The sequence below is a fragment of the Anomalospiza imberbis genome, chromosome 3 (assembly GCF_031753505.1).
Source record: "Anomalospiza imberbis isolate Cuckoo-Finch-1a 21T00152 chromosome 3, ASM3175350v1, whole genome shotgun sequence".
In the NCBI taxonomy this organism is placed as follows: domain Eukaryota; kingdom Metazoa; phylum Chordata; class Aves; order Passeriformes; family Viduidae; genus Anomalospiza; species Anomalospiza imberbis.
This window is the reverse complement of record NC_089683.1, coordinates 24,755,741-24,775,693: the sequence shown is the minus strand read 5'-3', so window position 1 is coordinate 24,775,693 and position 19,953 is coordinate 24,755,741. Positions and strand designations below refer to the sequence as shown.

Below are 19,953 nucleotides of genomic sequence, written 5' to 3'. Positions count from 1 at the left end.
AAAAACTAAAAAAATTATTTACAAAAGATAATCAAATAACACCTAGTCGATTAATAATTGGCTTTATAGAAACATTTGAATACATGAAACTGTCTTCTTTCTATGCTAAATCCTTTTTGATGAAAAGAGTCCTCCCTCTCATATTATTTATTCTTTTGAAAAATCTGTACTGAAATGCACTAGTGCCACAGGGAAATTGTAGTTCAGGTTCTGATAATTAGCCTTTTTCTAACCAATAGACCACATTCTTTTAGAAGACTAACTCTCCACTGATGCACCATGTTCATCCTTTGAGGAGAAAAATACAATACATAATAGGAAGCACCAGGCCAGAGAGATTTTCCCATAAATAGATATATAGATTTGTAAATTCATTGTATCTTTAGTATTAAATGGCAGTTGAGAGAGAACTCATGAAAACAAAAGACAACTAATGTTTCCTAAAGATTTTCAGAGATCTTCTGGAGCAACACACATTACAGACTAAAATGAGCTACCAAAGTAAAAATGTCCAGTCCTTCAGAGGTGCTGACACTTGTTATTCCTATTGGCCTGAGTAGGAAATTTGAGCCTATAGCACCTTTAAGCATCACATAAGTTTTCTTTAAATGGCTACTTTTTAGGCACTCAAATCTGGAAAAAAAAAAGGCTGTTTAGTTGTAATCTTATGAATACGTATGACTTTCAGCACTTTGGATTCACATCTTAGAAGCTGGTCAGTACTTAGAAAAGTAACATGGACTCTCTCCAAGTCAATCTGAAGTGAAAGTTCCATAATAAACATAGAACTTACTACAAGTGGATTTGCAGAAAAAGAAGTGCAAAGTAATGCCAGAATATCACTAGTGCATAAGTAAGCATTCCTTGTACATGAGTCAATCATGTATAGAAAGAGGATATAAATAAATGATGTTTGAGCCTTCTTTCAAATACTTAGATTTCTTTATATGATATATTTTCGAACGTTTCACAGCATCTAAAATATATAAAAATAAATATCTACAATATTTACAAAGTATGATATAGTCCAATCTTTAAAAAGAATTGTAAAGACATGTTCTTTAGCTCATACTGAGGTAAGTAGGTTTCTGTAAGACAGAGAAGAAAGAAGATAGGCAGTTATTTTGAAGGAACCCCTTTGTCCAGTTGTAGTCTGTATCACAGCTAAAAGCATGTGACACTCTCTGGCAGTTGTAGTGTATTGAGCCAAAGTCATCCTTGCTGTAACTCCATTGAAGTAAGTTTAGTTATGCTAGGAACAAATTTATCCCACTCTGCATTCTCTGGTTTGACAGTGTCTTCTGCAGAAACCCTCATGGCTTCATCTATATTTGAAGTCATGTTCATCCCAGGTATGTGGAGATGCAGTTCTGCTGACTTCAATGGGCTGAGCATAGCTGGAATATCTGTAGATAAAATAAAGATTTTAAGATCATTTCACTGCTTGTATCAGGTGGCTGGCTAACTGACTCTCTGATTATCTCTCTCTGAACACTATGCAAGTGATAATCTATTAATAAAATGGTCTTCCAGAGAATGTTTCAAATTGCATCTGAAAATTTTAAGTGAAAGCTTCTTGACTGAAAACGAAGGGCATTTCTGATGCATAAATCTTGATTTTTCTATACTTTTCAACATTTTCACGTGTTCTACTACTTATTAATATGCTCTACTTAGTAAATTGCCCTGTGGTTCTTTATCCAGATGCCTCTCTGACCAGCAGAGCACCACAGCATCCTGTTTACAAGTCTGTCATGGAATCATTGATTGTTTGGGTATGAAGAGAAGTTTAAAGACCATGTAGCCTAACTCCCCTGCCATGGGCAGAGGACAGAGAGAAGAGAATGATGATAAATGAGAAATAAAGGGTAAAACATTTCAGCCACATTGTCATATGGGTCTCATATTTGTAACTTTGCTTGTGCCATACATAAAGGAATGGCAATACTACTGAATTCAGGTGAAAAACCCCATTCCTTCCACATTAAGCAAAAAGTGGTTTCCCAGCTGTTCCTGAACATGTGCAATAGCCTATCTAACATGAAAAAGAACTGAAAATTTTGGAAAATAAATTAATATGAATTTGTTATTTTTGTTATTTGATCAGCCTAACTCACACCAGAATGCATGCTAAGCAGATAATTTGAAATAGAAAAGGACATTACGGTAGTTCAATCTCTACACCCAATTTTGATTAAAATATTTGTTATAAAATATACCACAACTTCAGCTAATTAGATGAAAGTAGAATACAGCTGTTCATAAACACAGTCCAATGATAGGGAAAATAATTTCCATACTTTCAGGTATTTGTTCTTTATTTACTTAGGAGTCTAAAAGAAGTAGATATCCAAAGAAAATATTTGTATAAAATATGACTGCTTTACTCTCTCCCTATCTGCAACATGACTTTTGAAATAAATATGATGAAATTTTCTTTCCTCATTATATAATTAAAGTTATGGCATATTCTATAAAATATTTATTTTAATTTTCTTTTCTTGCATTCAGTTCTTAATTTTAAACACCCTTCTCTCTTTGTGCTCAGATCCCAGTATTGATGGATGCACAATTAGAATTTACTTCTATGGGATCAAAAGGCATAGGGACCAGTATACTAACAGTGGGTAATAGATGCAGTACCATTTGATGGAATTGTGTTTATGTTGGTCAATACAACGTGTTCTGAAAGTTTTGAAACGTTATCAAAATTGCTGATCTGGGTGGTCAAGGATTTCCGACTCTCTGTACTGGCACGACCTCTGTTGAACCGTTCGTCATGGTGGCTGCGAATGCCAAAGATGCAACAGGAAAATGCTGCTTTAAATTCTTCTCTAAATTTCCCTGTCAACCACAAAAATGACTCATGAAAAAATTGTACTATAAACCGCATTTCATCAAACTTTATCGATTCGGATATAACGGAGTTATCTAAAGCAAAATTAATGCGAACCACCCAGATGCTCTTCTAATGCAGAAGCAGAAAATCACACTATAATCGTCTGGGAGAAAGACAGAAAAAAGACAACCTTTCTAAGAAGACATGTGAGGTGTGATGTGAAGACTGAATTATTTTTGGTTAGACAGAACAAACTAGAATGAGTAATGAAAGTACCTCATAGATAGTCTGCTGATTATTTACATATGTAACAAAAAAAAAATTGAGTAAATATAGGCTTGAATCCTTGCTGATATGTGAAATGAGAGAGCATGGCTAATTTGTGTTTTATCATTAATAGATTTTAAAAGAAGATTCACAATATTTGACAGCCCCATGCTTTTGGGGCTCAGAGGATATTGTTCAGATCATTCTCATACTACACACTGCAAAAAAACTGCAGTGGGCCAATATGTAGTGAGGATCAATAGAGTTTTGACTCCCTGTGTTTAGCTGCAATACTACCAGGTCAGATCCTGATTCTGCTCTCCAAGCCAAATGACACAAACTAAGACAAATCTATACTAGTAAGTAAACAGCATCCTGGCTGGTTCTTTGAAGCTGACCCTACTTGGCACCGTCTGGCCATGCAGGTACTTTTAAAGACTCACAGCCTCCAAATCCCAATACTTGAATATAACACACCAGGTGGGGACAGGCCCCAGACTGTGCAACCTGCCAGAGAGCATCCAGGAGTGTTTAGAGAAATGGCAATTGTTTCAGATCAAAGTCATGCCAGGAACTTCTCTACCACATTAATGTCACAGATAGTCACACTCTAGCACTTGGACCCAGGCCCTGGCACACTCTAGGTTACTTATTGGTAGACAGCCTGAGGGTAATGGGATACTTCAGGCAACTTCTTCTAGGAAGAGGATCTAGCTCCCACCGGAGGAGCTGAGCTGAAGTTACATGGTCATTAATTTTTTGCTATGGCTCATTGCATTCAAATTTTACATTAAACTTGAATTCCAGGTAACTGTAACTTACCACTGAGGAAGTTATAAATAATAGGATTGGCTGCACTGTTTGCGTATACAAGCCAGTGTGAGAATGTGAACCAGGCGTATACAGTTTCTCTGTCATCAGCATGATTAAACATCCCCAAAACCCTACAGAAAGAGAAAAGAAAACCTGAAAGATGGCAAAATTAGAATTCATTTAAAAGGATTTTACAACCTCTAGCCTGATTTTATTTCTGATGACTTATTTGCAGTACCACAAAAAGGCTGATTCAGCAGTGTTCTCTTCCTTGAGAGAAAGAAATCCTCTCCCCAACCCTCAGCCTCCTGTCTTGGTGGTTTGGCACAACTGAGACTTTACTATGGTGAAGATGCACAATTTTATGCCAAGTAACTAAAGTAATCTGGTGTCAGATAAGCCAAGGAAAGACAGGAAAAGTTGCTTTTGATGTACTCATGTCACTGAGCTTCCTGGCTCTAGGCCCACTCTCCAAGACACTCTCTAGGCCACTCTCCAAATATCTCTGGAACTGAAAAGGCATTGAACTGGCCCCGAACCTGAGGCTACCATAGCAGCTGCTGCCCTCCAGGGAAATCTGCATTTCCCAGACACTTTACACATTACTTCTGCCATTTAAATGAAAATCTAACTCTGAGCTGACTCTGCTCTTGTTGAGGCAGCCTGTGTATTTCCTCTGTTTCAGGTTGTAGGTGGCCTGAAATAATTTTCTCTCTACATTTTCTACAAAGGGACTCGAGAATGCAAAGTATTTAAATTAGGCCTTAGAGAAGGGCCAGAATTGAGTGGAATGTATTTAAACCTTGAAATTATCCCTTAAAAACTAAAATGTTCCAATAACACTCCAATTTAAAAAGCACCAATAATATGCTCATTATTTTTAGGATATTCAAATCTTCTGCTATTATTTATTGGTATTCCAGAGGGCTCATGAGGTGTAACTTTACCAAAGCCTCAGTCTTTGAGGCACTGTACAAAAACCAAGAGTGTGCACAATTACATACTAGATGCACAAAGAGAAAAACATAAAAAATTAAAATACAGCTTCATAGGACCAATGGAAGGGTTAGGCTAAGGTCTCAAAGGTCTGTACATGAGTAGCTTAGGTTTGAGCTCAGCACTTCACAGTTCTTGGAGCCAAGCCACAACACTGCACTCTGCTGCTAACCTTCAGCTGCTGCTTTAGGTGACTGCACTTCCACGGGGGCATTTACAGCAAACAAGCTGTAATCCCATGTAAATGATGAGGTTTAATGAGGAGATAGATAGGTTAGATCATTTCCATGATGCAGATCTTGTCAATGAGAGTTCCACAATCTGGCCTCTAATTTAAGTACTAGGGATAGGTTATATTTATACATATATATGTTACATATAATATTTTCTTGCAATGATATGCTTATTTTCCACTTCTTTATCATGCAATAAGTAAGCTTATCCTTCAAAAGTATCTGCCAGAATAAAAGAAATCTTGTAACAGAGATTTCTGGTTTTAGGCAGAAAGTTTTACCAAGTGTTTATATTTTGAGATAAACTTTACCTTTTCAAGACATTGAGGATGCTAATTGGTAGGTAGCAAAGTGCAAAAACCAGAAGGACAACCATTAGCATACGTGCTGTTTTCCTTCTTGCACGAATCTGTTTTATTTCAGCTGCCACAGCACTAATCTTTGACTTTGTTGATTGTCCCAGCCCTCGGGGCTGTGCTGAAGGCTGCTGAGGCTTCCATTTCTTTTGAACAACAGAAGAAGTTCCTGGGATCTAAGGCAGACAAAATAAGGGGCATTTTGAAAAACATCTTTTAAAACAAATTTTATCTGCAGATATAACAAGAAAAATAGACACCTTGATATACACAATGTAACTTCACAGGGATAAAAAGGATTTTTAAATTAAATTATTTGATGTAGCTGCAGGAAACAAACTGAATTTCAGTCACAGTAGAGGGACCACATAAAAAAAATTGTTTTATACACAAATATCAGCTGATGTCCTCAAATTTTCTTTACTTCCCACAAACCTTATCTTGCTTGTGTCTTCAGATTATCAAAATGACCAACCCTATTGCTGCACTTACATTGCTATAAAGTTCTGCATTAAATGATTTGCTGTGTAGCAGATTAGTTTTTCCCATTAATATGCTGCTAATATAAGATACTAAACAGTTTTTCAGTACTGGAAAAAAAGGATTTAAAGCCTGCATAGTTTTAAGTGCCATAAAACTTCCATACATACAACTCAGATGACAGTGAAGTAGCTAAAGATATATTCACAGCTGAAGTGTGGATATCTCTGCAAAGTTCTTCTAAACTGAGGGAAATCATGGAAAAGTGCCCAAGACACAGGAAGAATTAGATTAGTCAAAGACATGTTGCAATGAGTTGCATGTAGAACCATGCTATTAAAAAAGAAAAAGTTTTTTGTTTTCTGTGCCCTCACATAAGACAAGCCAAGTAAAACAATTTTGCTTCAGTTCTTCTAAATTACTTCCTGCCTGCAATGAAATGTGAAAGACTGCAGATGTCAAGAACTTTCTTAGAGAGCCCTATTACAATTACATTTATAATATTTTCAATGTCATAGAGTGTGAAAACCTTTTGGCTAGAAATACAGTTTTATTTATGTGTAGTACAATTGTGTGTAGGGTGACTAATCTCATGTGAAATATTTCAAGTTCAAAAGCATCTGAAAAGTTCATATTGTCTATTTTAACTTTTCTTTTTTTTTTTTAATAGGGCTTATCCAGACATACTGACCAGAAAATGATGATTATTTTGTATTTATTTAAGAAAGATAAAAGTAAATTAAAAAGAATGCAGATTCAGAATAGTTCTAGAAAACCTACTATGTTGGTGTTTTGGTGGGGTTTGTGGGGTTGAGTGGGTTTTTTTTTTTTTTTTGGTTGGTTTTTGGTTTTGCTCTATTTATTTATTTGTTGGCTGGGGGATGTGATTTTGTGTGTGTGTGTGTGAATATCTTCAGACAAGCCCTTAGTTCAGCTTTTATGTACACCCCTAAACATGATTTACAACTATTGGGAACATTTTGGCAAAGTTGTCATGTAATGAGCAGGAAATCTCAGAAGCAAAATTGGGGATAAGTTATACCATTTAGTTTTTACTAATGTATCCATGGATTTAAAACAACTTAGCCCCTTGCACTTCTACTGTGGATTCCCACTCACACAGCTGAAATCAGTAATTACCAGCTTGACAATTGCAAGGGATTTACCCTGCTTGGCTGTGGGGTGTAGCAGAGAATAGACAGAATGAGAGGAAATGGTCTCAAGTTAAGCCAGGGGAAGTTTAGATTGGATATAAGGAAAAATTTCTTCACAGATAGGGTAGCCAAGCCTTGGAGCAGGCTGCCCAGGCAAGTGGTTAAGTCACCACTCCTGGAGATATTGAAAAAATAAGTAGATGTGGCACTTAGGGACATGATTTAGTGGTGGATTTGGCAGTCTTATGGTTGTTATGGTTGAATTCAATGGTTGTTATGGTTGAATTCAATGACCTTAAGGGCCTTTTTCAAGATAAATATTTCTATAATTCTATGATTATGTATGTACAAGTATACACAATTGTACACATGGGAGCATAATGCACATATTTGCTTGTTGGTAATTATTAAGTCAGAGAGATAATTTTGAAGCATTTGTGTAATTCCAACATTTTATGAAAAGCCTATTAGCTGTGAATAAACAAGTACTAATATTTAGAGTTTTACTTTTTTATGCACCTTTTCTCTACCCCCTCAGACAGTTATCAAGGGGCTTATAACCAAAGAAAATCTCTCAAATGTAGTATCAACTTGCAAAGATTGGAAGGGTATATTTCAAGTACCAAAAAGAAAATGGATAAAGTTCCTAATTATTAATAAAAATGTTCTTTAGTGTCAATGCATTTGGACATCAGAAAATTGAAGCATACAAGGAACTTGATGTTACAAATTGTGTATCAACATTTTCATCATATTCAGTTCATTCAGTTCTATTTGTACAGAAGCTGTTTTTAATCTACTTAAAATCCACACAAGAACATAGACTACTAAATTACTAATTCCTTGCTAATAATTAAAATTAATTGCTCAAAATTTCTAGTATTTTTGCATGATTGTACTTGTCTTTATAAAGTTGAATCATTAATTCAAAAATCTGCTTGATTTATACAATCAGAAATTTTAAAAGCTATTACACAAAGTATGGCAACAATAACTTGCAATTCAATCTTCTATTTTTCATCTCAAAATTTACATGCACAACACATTACATTTTAAAAAATAACCTTTAGAAAGAATGTAGGGCATAGAAAGCATCTACTATTTGTTATGTTTTTTCTATCAGGTACATCTGAAAGGCTCATTGTACCTTGCAATAAGATCACCATATTTAACTGAACTTCTGATAAACAGCATGTTTTTTTATTGAAACTGTTACCAAAGAATACATTTAGAGCACTTCATTCATTTGTGCTACATGACTGATTACAGCACACCTGCTGCACTTAGGAAAATGCCTGATGCCTGCAGCCAAGTCACACTTGATAATAGATGTGCAATGGTTTTAATTTCACTTAGTGCAGCCTCTTATACATAGTGCTACCATACATGCCAGGCAGAGAGACAGCTGTCATTTGGCACCACTGGTAGCATTAAGCCTGTAGTAGAATTTCTCTTTTTGTCACAGAAAAACAAAGGATCATCCTAACCTTGCCAGTGTGCAAGATGAATAGGGAGAAGAAACATTGTGAAGAACAAATAGACCAGCTTAAACAACTGAGGAGTGGAGGTGGGGGGAAGCCAAAAAGAAAAAGGTTGCTTTTCAATCATTCAACTTCTGCTCTGCTTCTGAGCCAGCAATTTCAATTATGTGTAGGTTAAGAACAACTGCTTTGCATTAACTTAGTTAAATTAAGAGCTTGAGAGGGTAGGCAGATTGTAAAGAAGGTATAGAAGAGAAGGACGAGAAGGATTATGGTGATAAAGTAATCGGGTGATACAGGACAGTTTCAGCAAGGCAGAGCATATTAAAACTATGTTTAGACTGAACTTAAAACTAAGCAAGAAATCCTTTGCTCTGGAGAAGAGTCCCCTCAAACTGTAAAGGTTAAATTTGATCTCCAAGCCATCTTGTTATTTAATCTTATGAACCTAAGAAATTAAAAGCAAAAATAATAATTTAAAGCTGACAAGCAGGATAAACAGCAATTTTGGTTTAACCTAATCTGATTAGAAGTGACATATATGACTTATGTATGATAAAAAAAGCCTTAAAGTGGATTTGGTATTTCCTGTATATGAGTTACTTGCAAGAGATATATTCTGTCAGTATAAGATTTGATTTTTAATTTTATCATATGCATATTCAGAAATATAAAGTCTATTTGTGATTTCTCTGATGGATCAATATGAACTACATGAAAAATGTTCCTGATGGGGCAGGTATTATCCCCTGCCCAGAACAGCCTCAAAATTGGATGGTATCAAACATGATGGTGAGAGAGAAGTGATTCATTCCCGCATGTCAATGGAGATATGAACTATGTTAGAGCCACTTGAGATGGAATATCTTGAATTATTTCTTCAACAGGATGAATATTTTGTCCTTTTCAGAATGACAGGGCAGCTAGTGGTGGACTACAGCTATAGATAAATCCTGGACAAAGAAGAAGACATCCGAGAGCACCATAGACTGGTGCATGACAAATTACAGTTCACACACACAGAATGATTTTTTTGAAGATTCCTCAAGAAAACGGCATCATTTTGCCACTTAAATTCAAAAGTTCTTTGTTTGTCTGCTTGGTTGGTTTTTTGTTTATTTAGTATTCTTGGGTTTTTCCCTGTATTTTTTATTTGAATTTTGAAAAAAAGATGTTCACATTAGAATTTTTGTAAATTATTTGCCATTAATTCACATCAAATGTTATTGGTAGCAGCCAGCTGCACATCAGGCAATTCCAGTCTTCCAGTACTGATAGTTGGACCTTCTAGTTTACATTTTGTTCAGATTGGACCTGCCATCAACCTGAGTAAGAAAAATAAAAATAAAACTAACAAAATGAGAAGGTCAATCTTAAATTTTGACTGCTACAGGAGATTTTAGCAGCATAAATAAGGTCACCTAAGGTATTTTGGTAAGCATTTCAGATATGGTGAGGGAGATTTTCTTCTACCTATAATAAAATTTTCAGCTGCCTTTTGCTTTCTTTCTCTTTAGGAGAAAGCCCTTCACAGACACGAGAAAGCGGTTTACTTTCTGACTGCCTTCATTTTTCAATACATCTCAATGCCTATCCAAGGCAGCTGCATGGATGGAAAAATCAAAGTCCTAAGTGACAAAATGGAGTTTATAAAGGAAAAGGCTGTACATGGGAATCTGCACAAAGGTGCAAGAGCAAGTGAACAGAGCCAGTGCTAAGTGACTTACCTGGCGACACCACAGCTTTCGGAATATTTGCAAATAGGCCAACACCATAAGACACAGCGGTGCCATGTACGTCACCAGAAAAAAGCATGTGTGATACATTTTGGGATAAACCTCAGCTGGAAAGAGAATTCAAATAGGAAAGGTGCATTTAAATATATGTACATTTCAAAATCACCTTAAGAAAAATTATTCATATAGATATGCATATTTTTCAACATAACAGGAAGATGTATCAAATAATATTATGGTAAAGATTGGTTTTTTAATCACTTCTAGATACATTCTATTAGAAACATGCTTTTTATCCCAAGGATCTCCTATTTCACATTACTGATTTCTTATCATATTATTACTTTACATATGGAGTCCAAAGAAGTTTTACTTTTTGTTAAAACAGTGATGGATTAATTTTGTTATCTAAAAATGAAATGTTATCTATAAGTGAAAAATTTTTCTGTCTAAAAAAAGTAATTAATCAGCCAACCTACCTCATCCTTGACATATTGAAAGGTTGTGTGTCATTAGTTTTAATTCTGCAAAGGCTACTATGTATCCCTGAGTAAACTGCACAATCCCTCACCTACAAAGACTGCAACTGCAAACTACAGGGCACAGGACAATGGCTGGACAGACACACATTTCATAAATCACTCGTTGGTGGCAGAATATATCTGATAAAGATGCAGTAATTAATGATTAGGATTAAATTTTAAAAATAGAATCAATACATTCAAGTGCTTTAAACCTAGGAAATCTCCAAGATGGTTTTAAACTCAGATTTAACAATAATGAGTTTGGTAGTGTTATGTTCTAATTTCCCATGTATCTCTTTTCAAAAGACAATTTATGAATGTTATTTGCTTAAAGAAAGCATCTTAAAAGTGTTGTTGAGTGTATTGAGTTGTAAGTCTGCTGCATCTTAAGCTCCATCAGTAATTTTTAAGTAAGCTCCATCAGTAATTTATACCAGAATGTGCAGTGCCTGAAAGCTTGTCTTCTATTTTGTAACATTAATTGTAGTTTGCTATTACCAATTGTTGGTACTAATTACAACTTAACATCTGTGGATGGCCTCAGAAAAGGAATTAACATTTTGGACAGTAACAACACATAGCAGAAGAGAAACTGCACCCCATGAACAGTTAAGTTGCAAGGTAATTCTAAGCATTGCATCCTGGATAAAGAAGGAAATTTTATGTTAATTTCCAGAATTTCCAAATGTTTCAGGATGATAAGATCTGCAAGATCTCTTTGCTTTTTTAATTAAAAAAAAAAAAAAAAAGAAAATTAAAAAAAAGAAAAAAGATGGAAAAAAAAAGAAAATTAATAAAAAAAAAGAGTTGCATGAGATCAAAACTTTGGTGCATCAAAATTATTTTCTGCCTGTTAAAGTGACTGAGACTGTGGACCCTATCAAAGAGGAGCATGCCAGGAGAATTTCAGAGCTTGTTCAGACAAAGATATACAAAGACTTGTCCCACAACTCTCATAGCAGGGAGGAGAACACCATAAGGTAAATTCCAGGCTCACTCTCAAATGCAGACTCAAGTAATTTCATGCTTGCCATTGGACCTGAAAGTTCCTGCTGGTACACCCAGAAAACCTTCAGTATCAAGGAGATGGAAACCTGCTACAGCAAAATCCAGCCAAAGTTCATTCCCAGCAAAGGTAATAGAGATGCTGCCACTAACATTTGATAGCTTTGATAGATCAGGGTTCAAAAACTTCAGAGTAGTATTTGACTACTCATTTACTCTAAGATCCTGTAGCAAACCAGCTTACCAGCTCCTAACTAGCAGCTTCAGCTACTAACTCTTGTCAATGTCCCTGGGGGAGCCAGACCATTTGGGGCAGTTTTTTTTTATAATTGGCATTAACCTGAGATTATATGTTGATTGATGATCTCAAACTTGCTTTTGCATTCCAGAAAATGCAGCCTCACAGCAGTCCTGCTATCCAGGGAAGGACTGACATACATGCTTCACAGGTGGAGAGATTAAGGAGAAACTGGAGTAACGTGACTTACTGGGATCACAGGAGGTCAGAATTGAAAGTACATTCTTTCTGCTCAGGAGGAGGTGCCACCTGCCTCATCAATGCTCTGCCGGCAGCCGGGCCCCTTTCAGGTAGAAGGACGGTACATATTTAAAAGGCCATCTGGAGTTTATGACTTCCAATTTAGCATTCCAAGTAAAGTAAAACATTAAATGAGCCTAGCTATCTACAAAGAACTCAGGACCAGGTTGGAGGAAGATCCTAACACTTGCCTTTGAAGTTTAGCCACCTGGAAAGTGCCAGCTGCTAAACATCAAAGGAAACCTGTCCCTCCTCCACCCAGGGCAAAGCCCCTTGCAGAACTTTTCCCTAAGAAACATGACTCTGTTTAGCTTCTCAAGCCAAAGAAAAGCTTTAAAGCTGTTCGACAGTCACAGCAGCAAGAAGGAGGAGGGCTGGCTAAGGGTACTATTCATTTATCAAGTGAGTTCCAGGCTCCTTGAATACAAACATCAATCAGTTTGTGGTCCTGCCTGACTGGGATGGCTGAAACTATTACTGCCAAGCAGAAGAGGAGAAAAGTGTCCTTGCCTTCTATGGTCACATAATGGACCTCAAGACAGGGGGAGATTGTTCTTAGCTGGAGCAACCACCTCTTTAAGAATAAAACAATGACTTTCATGTCTCTGGCTGCTAGTCTATTGAAAAGAGAGAGTAAAACATAAACAGGTGGTCATAGGGGTTGGACTGAATTCAGATGAGCATTCATACACTGTAATTACCCCACCCAATAAAGGATCAGTATGTTAAAACAGGCTTTCATTTATCTACTCCAGTGGTTATTAAACACATCTTAAATTTTTCTAAAGCTCCCCTCTCCACATGGTCTTCCAGTTCCAGCCTGAAATTTGTAGATTGAAACTACGGCTTCTGGATTTTTGCCAGAATTTTACTATATTTGTGTAAATACATATATACATACATGTATACATATGCATATGTAATCAAATTGAAATAAACACTCAAAATGTTTTGATATTAAATAGTCCCTTTAGCCATAGTGCTTAATAAAATTAGTACTCCTGACAGTTTCCTTAAGAACAGGGAAAAACAAGACTATCAAGTTTGTTGAGCATCAGTAGAATTCCCAGGTTCCCTACTCTCAGGAAGATACCTATGATGTTCTGGAGTTACCAGCATAGAGGAGCAATGCAACTAAAAAGGTATATTTTTCACATAAAGCTTAATAATCAGGGATGTTACAGAATGGGTGCCCATAGCACAATAAAATCCACCACATACTGCAGTGCTTCCAAGCTAAGTTCCTATGTCAGAGTACTTAGGGTTAGCTAATACTAAAATTACACCTTTAACCTAATATATTGTGCTTGAGTTATCAACTTACAATAACACCCAGCCTGATTTTAATATTAGAAATATTCTGACTTCCTTCTACATTAAAAAATCCCACGAGTTTTTCATTAAATTCTGAACACTTTGATAAACAGGATGTATAAAGCTTCTTGTAGTACTGCAATTTCCAGCTATTTGTTTTCCAGAATTAAGACAATGTGGTTTTGTACTATTGTATGAATAGTCTAAGAGGAAAAGGAGCACAAAGTCTTCCCTTTGTTTCCATTCAGCCATGCAGTTTTGGGAAAGAATTATCTCCATATTCTTTTTATCATTTGCAAAGGGCTTGGCTAATGCACTTTGGCTAACACTCTCTTCTTGAACAGCTCTAAGACAATGTACTTAGCTGACTTGGACACATGGTGAACTCATTTTAATATACATTTTTTTTATTTTGGCACTTTATCATCAAATTCAGTACAGCAATTACAGACTATTATAGAGCTGTGGCCAACTCTGGCTCCTTAAGTGAGCCTGCATAGGTCACATGTTGGATCCTTCTGCATTCCCAAATAAAATATTGTTATTAGACAGTACTCAAGATGAAAAACCCTCAGCCTAGAATTGGCAATGAATTTTACATTCAGGAATGCCAGAAGCAATTATAAAGAAATTGAGCCCTGTTTTAGGCTGAACTATTGCTCCATTTGCAGTCACTGGCAGCTTTCCAACAGCATGCTCAAATCTCATTCGGCAGGGTGGCGACTATTTGTTCACCATTGAGGAGCTCAAGTGTCACAGTACTGATCAGACCTTCCCTCCAGACACTCATCAGACCTTTACAGTCTCCAGCAGCTGGTCCTACGTCTGTGTAGGGTACAGCGTTGTCTCCTGCTTTGGCATCTCTGACATCTTCCTGGACATGGCTCCCAGTTACTCTTCCATAGCACCTCATGCTTCAATGGCCCTGGGGTCCCAGAATTACAACAGATTTCCAAAACACTTTGGAAAGTGTAACTAAGCATTCTCTTTTTGCAGTCCCAGTCTTTAACATTCAGTTTAACATCCTCAGAACATATGGTGTAGATGATATTCTGCAAAGATTTTATCAGAAGTACTGTAATTTTAGACAGAATTAATTGTATACAGTTCTAAACAAAGCAATAAACACCCAAAATACAGTCCCTTTCTCGAAATTGACTCCTCTATAGGACTTTCTCAGGGTCTCTTGAGTGTATGCAACGTCTACTTCTCCACTTTCTCTTTGTATTTGTAGCAGCATTGATTTCTTTCTCCTTCAACATTCTCCTAGATAGCTCTTTCTTTAACCCTCTATATTTGCATAGTCAAAAGAGGCAAAATAAAATCCAACAAAAATATAGCTATTTTCTTTAAAAACATTAGATGTTTCTTTCTTCTTCCAGCTTTAAGGCTCACCACTCTTTTCAAACCACTGCCTTACCCTTTTCTTTTGTTCCTGTTTTTTGGGGCCTTTGTGATTTCAAGTCCTATTTTTCAGTAGAAAAACTGCATATTCTGTGCTTTGAACTAGCTCAGAGTCCTTAGACACTTTCAACAGAATGGAAATTAATTTTTAATTACACTATATTCTCTATAGTCTGAAAGGGATGTGTATATAAATATACATATATATATATATGTAATCCTCATTGATAAAATTGGATTAACTCTACTTTTACTGGGCAATTCCATGATTTTGAGAAATCTGCTTGTAATTTAATGCATATAAAGATTCTTCCTTCAAGTTACTATGATGAGCTATTATATAGACCATGGAGATTTTTTTTTTTTAAGGATATCTGAAATGCACCAGCAGACTGGTGCAATGATGATGTATTGGATTAGAAGAATTAGTCATTAAAAAGGCAGCAAGATAAAAATAGGATTGTTATCTTTCAATGGAGTGAAAACTTTCCCTTTTCAGAAAACTTTTTTAATATAAAATTATTCTTTTCATGCTCAATATAAATAATCATCTTAAGAAATTGGAGTGTTTGTTCTTCCTTCCTGAAGCCAGACGCAAAAAATTGATTCTATACACAAGTACTTGCCTTTATTATAATCCCGTCTATCTCTCCAAACATCCAAGTGAAGGCTCACATCATAACCTGAAGACCAGTAGATTTAAATTTAGACAAATACACTCCATAGGAGTAGAGTCTTGCAAGCACATGGCAGTTTGGGTTGGTTGTTTCTTGTTGGGGTTTTTTTCATATAGTGGGTGCTTCACCTCAGGCTGTAACTGCTTCAGCACCACTGAACAAGATGCACTCTTTAAAATAGTTCTAAACCTACTACAAACTCTGTAGCTCAAAAGCAGCATTTTCCCATTGGGAATCAAAAAGTGGCCAATGCAGATCTGGAAATTCTGAGATTACATTCCCTGATGAAATGCTCTCTTGACTTCCTAATTAATTAAGCACATCATTTCCTAGGCTGAGATTTAAAGAATCTTTGCTGAAGAGTTAACCCTGAAGTGATAAAGGCATGAATAATTGGTTCTGTGCCAAAATGAGTGGACAAAAATTGTACTTGGAATGAATGCTGTGAAGGAAAATAGTCACGTAACTACTGCAGTATCCTACAGCAGAAATGGATACAAAATTTTTCACAGATGAAGGAAGATCACTAGAAGAGCAGATTTGCCCTCTCCAATGAAACACTAAGTACAATAGAGCTTTAACAGAGACTTTCGCTCAGCTACAAACTTCGAGCACACCTTTGTCAGCTATGAGTACCAGTGAGCTAGTGGCCACCTCTGCCACCTTGCCTTGTCCCAGAAGACTAACTGGGATGAAGGAGATAAAGAACAGGGAATGTGATACCCAGTGTCTTCTCATTAATCCTCCGGTGGCTCTGTGAAAGCCATTAGCAGGAAAGGAGCTTCCAGGATAGCACATGGAAGAGCCCTTAGCAGTTAAGGCTGTTTAAGCTAATTTATCATGATAATTTAGCACAGGTGAGCCAGTTGTATTTTATCACAGTTGTTCACAGGACTGGAATCTTCTTCTACAGAGACAGCTCTGGGAGAATATCTGATTGTGTTTCAGCCAGACTCAAGGCTATTAAACAGGCACCTTTTAGTTATATGTTTTGGCAAACTTGGCTTTATTCTGCTGTGTGTGAATAATGGTATTACTGATGGCCATTATATCCCGTGTCAGAGTCACAGCATGTAACTCATGCACTCTGTTAGCGTTGGAGGTGTGCCAAGGCCCACCAGAGTCGAGCCCTAACCATTCGGGCGGGTGGCTCACACCACTTGCTGTGAACGAAGACAAAATAGAAGTAGTTACTCCCTGGCAATCCTCACAGCTTCCTACAGCTTCAGTCAGACACAGAACATTTTAGATTCAAAGTTAATCTGGAAAGGCAGGGTTACACTTCTTGTATAGATTAATTTGTAACTGGTTAGTTTCACAAAGTTATTTAAATTATTCTGTCCATGACAAATTTCAAATTTTAGATTAACTCACTACCCTATATTGAGATGACATCTCTGTAAATTCTGCAATGACACGTAATTTGCATTGAACTCCCAGGAGATTCCTATAAATATTAGTCAAATGCCAGCAATTAGCAAAACATCAGGTAAACAGAAAATCTGTTCTTGCATAGTTACTTCTTAAGGCTAAATACTGAAGTCTTTGCAAACCTTCAATGTACATCAGTCACAGAATTATATAAGCATAAGCACTGAAGGGTGGGAACATTTCTACCCTCTGGGAAGCATTAACATGGTCAAGACACTAGTCAGCCTCATCCATTTAAACTTCATTTAAAATGTACTTTAAGGCTCAACAACACAAAAGAAATCCACAGAAATTTCACAAAATTTGAAAAATGATAGTTCTAGGAAAGTTTGCATAATCAAGAACACTTTGTGTTATGTTTATACAACTTGACTTCATATTAACATCTCCTGATATTTTGATTACTTTACAGCAATACAAACTTAGCTTGTGTGGTCAATGACAGACTCACCTCCCCAGTGCTCATCACACACTGTGAACAAGGTGGTTTTATTGGCTAATCCTGGGAACACACTGCTGCACTCCATAACAATAGCCTGAGGAATCATTATGATGCAGGACACAATCCAGATAATTATTATGCTGTTCCTTGCTCGCTTGGCTGTGCTTTTAAACATCAAAGGGTGACAAATTGCATACCATCGATCCAAAGCAATGCAGCTGAGTGTTAGGACAGACACAGAGACTGAAACTGTCTAAAAAAAAAGGAATATTATGTAAATGTAAATGTAGGGCTTTTCCCCAGAGTTTCAAAAATTATTTATTGTACTTTTCCCCCAGAGTTTTAAAAATTATTTATATTTTCAACATAGTTAGTTCTTTATCTGCAATTGTTAAATAGACTCCCCCCAAAAAAGACTCCTTTTAAAATATCTTCTTACAGAATTAAATCAGATATCCTCATCTGCTGTACTGCTACTAGAATCCACAAGACAATTCACACATTAAGATGCTAACTAAACAGAATATGTGTTGCAAAATCAAATTTTGAAATAGAAAATGTAATCAACTGGGAATGTATAAAACTTTATCTGAAAAAAAGCTTTTGAAACATTCAACAGTGAATTTTATATTTTTTTCTTTGTAGAAAAATTTATTTGTTGGTTTCCATATTATATAAGCATACCAGAGCCAACATTTTGCTTTTTATTTTTACAAGAACAATGAAACTCAGGATCTAATGAAAAAGTCCTTGACAATGATCAGCTTAAGGTGGACTAAGATATTTTTTACCTTTTATTCAGTAAAGGAAATAACTTATCACTTTAATTTTATTGTTTCAATTTGTATGCTTGGTGATCACTCACTCTTCAGACTTTCTTTCACTAGAATGGAGGATTTGAAAAAAAAAAGTTGTGATTTTAATTGTATCATGTAAAGCTCATAGCTGCTGGAGACCTTTGCCTTTGACAATGTGGTTCTTTGGCTATAGAGGTATCTTCTGCAAATATAAATTGTGCTGGAGGCACAGAGCTGGTGATCTGCATACACTCTGAGTACTGCTTAATTCTTCTGAATTTTAATGACTACAAAGCCAAGCACTTGTCATTCTAATTTACCCAGTCAGTTCATCCATACGCCTGTTCTTAGAAAAGGTATTTATCAAACATTTTGATGCAAATTATTTCAAAACTAGTTAAGTCCATGGGTACATGAGAAGTAATTATTGCTTAAGGCAGACAATCTGATCAAGTCCCAGTGAACCTGGATACTTTGACACAAATTCAGTAAACATAAAAAAGCCCATACTGCCTGCAGAAGTTGGATTCTCTGTCCTGGATGCTTGTGTAGCTTTTCAGATCCATACAGAGAGAATATTAATGACTTTATTTCTATTTACAGATATTTTAATTGCTTTACATCTCTTCTGAATCATTAAAAAAGATCACAAAAAGTAAAGAGCATCAGAAAAATGTCCCAAAAGATGTATTGCCGAAGTCCAACAATCAGATGGATGAAAACCAGTCTTTATTATGCATTATCATATTCCCAAGTGGAACAGTCTTTTAGGCCTCAGCATGTACTCTGAGATACCTACACAGTATCAGGTATGGACTTGCATTGGATTAGAAGTATTAGGAAGATGCTATTGTCATTTCTGGTTTTCATAACATGGGTAATGTGTACACAATCAGAAAAATAATACCTGTAAGTAGGGAATGACTTTACAGAGGGTCTGCCCAAAGAACCACGTTTCTGTGATGTCCACAACTAAAGTTGCTGGAAGACAAGTAATTGTGACCAGAATATCAGCCAGAGAAAGATTCACTATGAAATAGTTGGTAACGGTCCGCATGTGATGATTCTTCCACACTGCAAGGCAAACTGAATTTGGAAAGACAAGTTAGTGAGATGGAAATGACTTAGGAAATGCTTTAAGAGGAAAACATTTGACTTTGTGGAATTAAGGAAATGTTTGTGTCCTCTGTTTAACACAGAATATCTGAATATGCAGTTCAGTGCAAGAACCGTGTGTTTTCTTTTATAGTGGAAACAAGAGGGTACATGTAGACAGATTCTTGATACACAAAGAATAGCTTTCCACAGACTGCAGTGTGGGAAATAATCCAATATATAAAGCATCTTACTTCTCTGGTAATTAATCTTCACTAACTACTCATACAACTTCATTTATCTTTCAAGCCATTGGCTCTAGTCTACAGCAATACACATCTATACCTGTAAAAGTTTATTTCTTTTCTTAT

General features: G+C 36.1%; 1 protein-coding gene across 1 annotated transcript in view; it reads right to left on the bottom strand.

Annotated features, from left to right (window-relative positions):
- Positions 1-920: 920 nt before the first annotated feature.
- Positions 921-19,953, bottom strand: part of HCRTR2 (hypocretin receptor 2) — a 32,259-nt gene continuing 13,226 nt past the window's right edge. The window contains exons 2-8 of the mRNA XM_068183672.1: positions 19,395-19,573; positions 17,700-17,943; positions 10,347-10,462; positions 5,460-5,680; positions 3,929-4,050; positions 2,644-2,844; positions 921-1,406 (exon numbers count right to left, since the gene is read on the bottom strand). Coding sequence (XP_068039773.1) covers positions 1,213-1,406; positions 2,644-2,844; positions 3,929-4,050; positions 5,460-5,680; positions 10,347-10,462; positions 17,700-17,943; positions 19,395-19,573 — 1,277 coding nt within the window. The 3' untranslated portion in view covers positions 921-1,212. The remainder of the gene's footprint in view (positions 1,407-2,643; positions 2,845-3,928; positions 4,051-5,459; positions 5,681-10,346; positions 10,463-17,699; positions 17,944-19,394; positions 19,574-19,953) is intronic.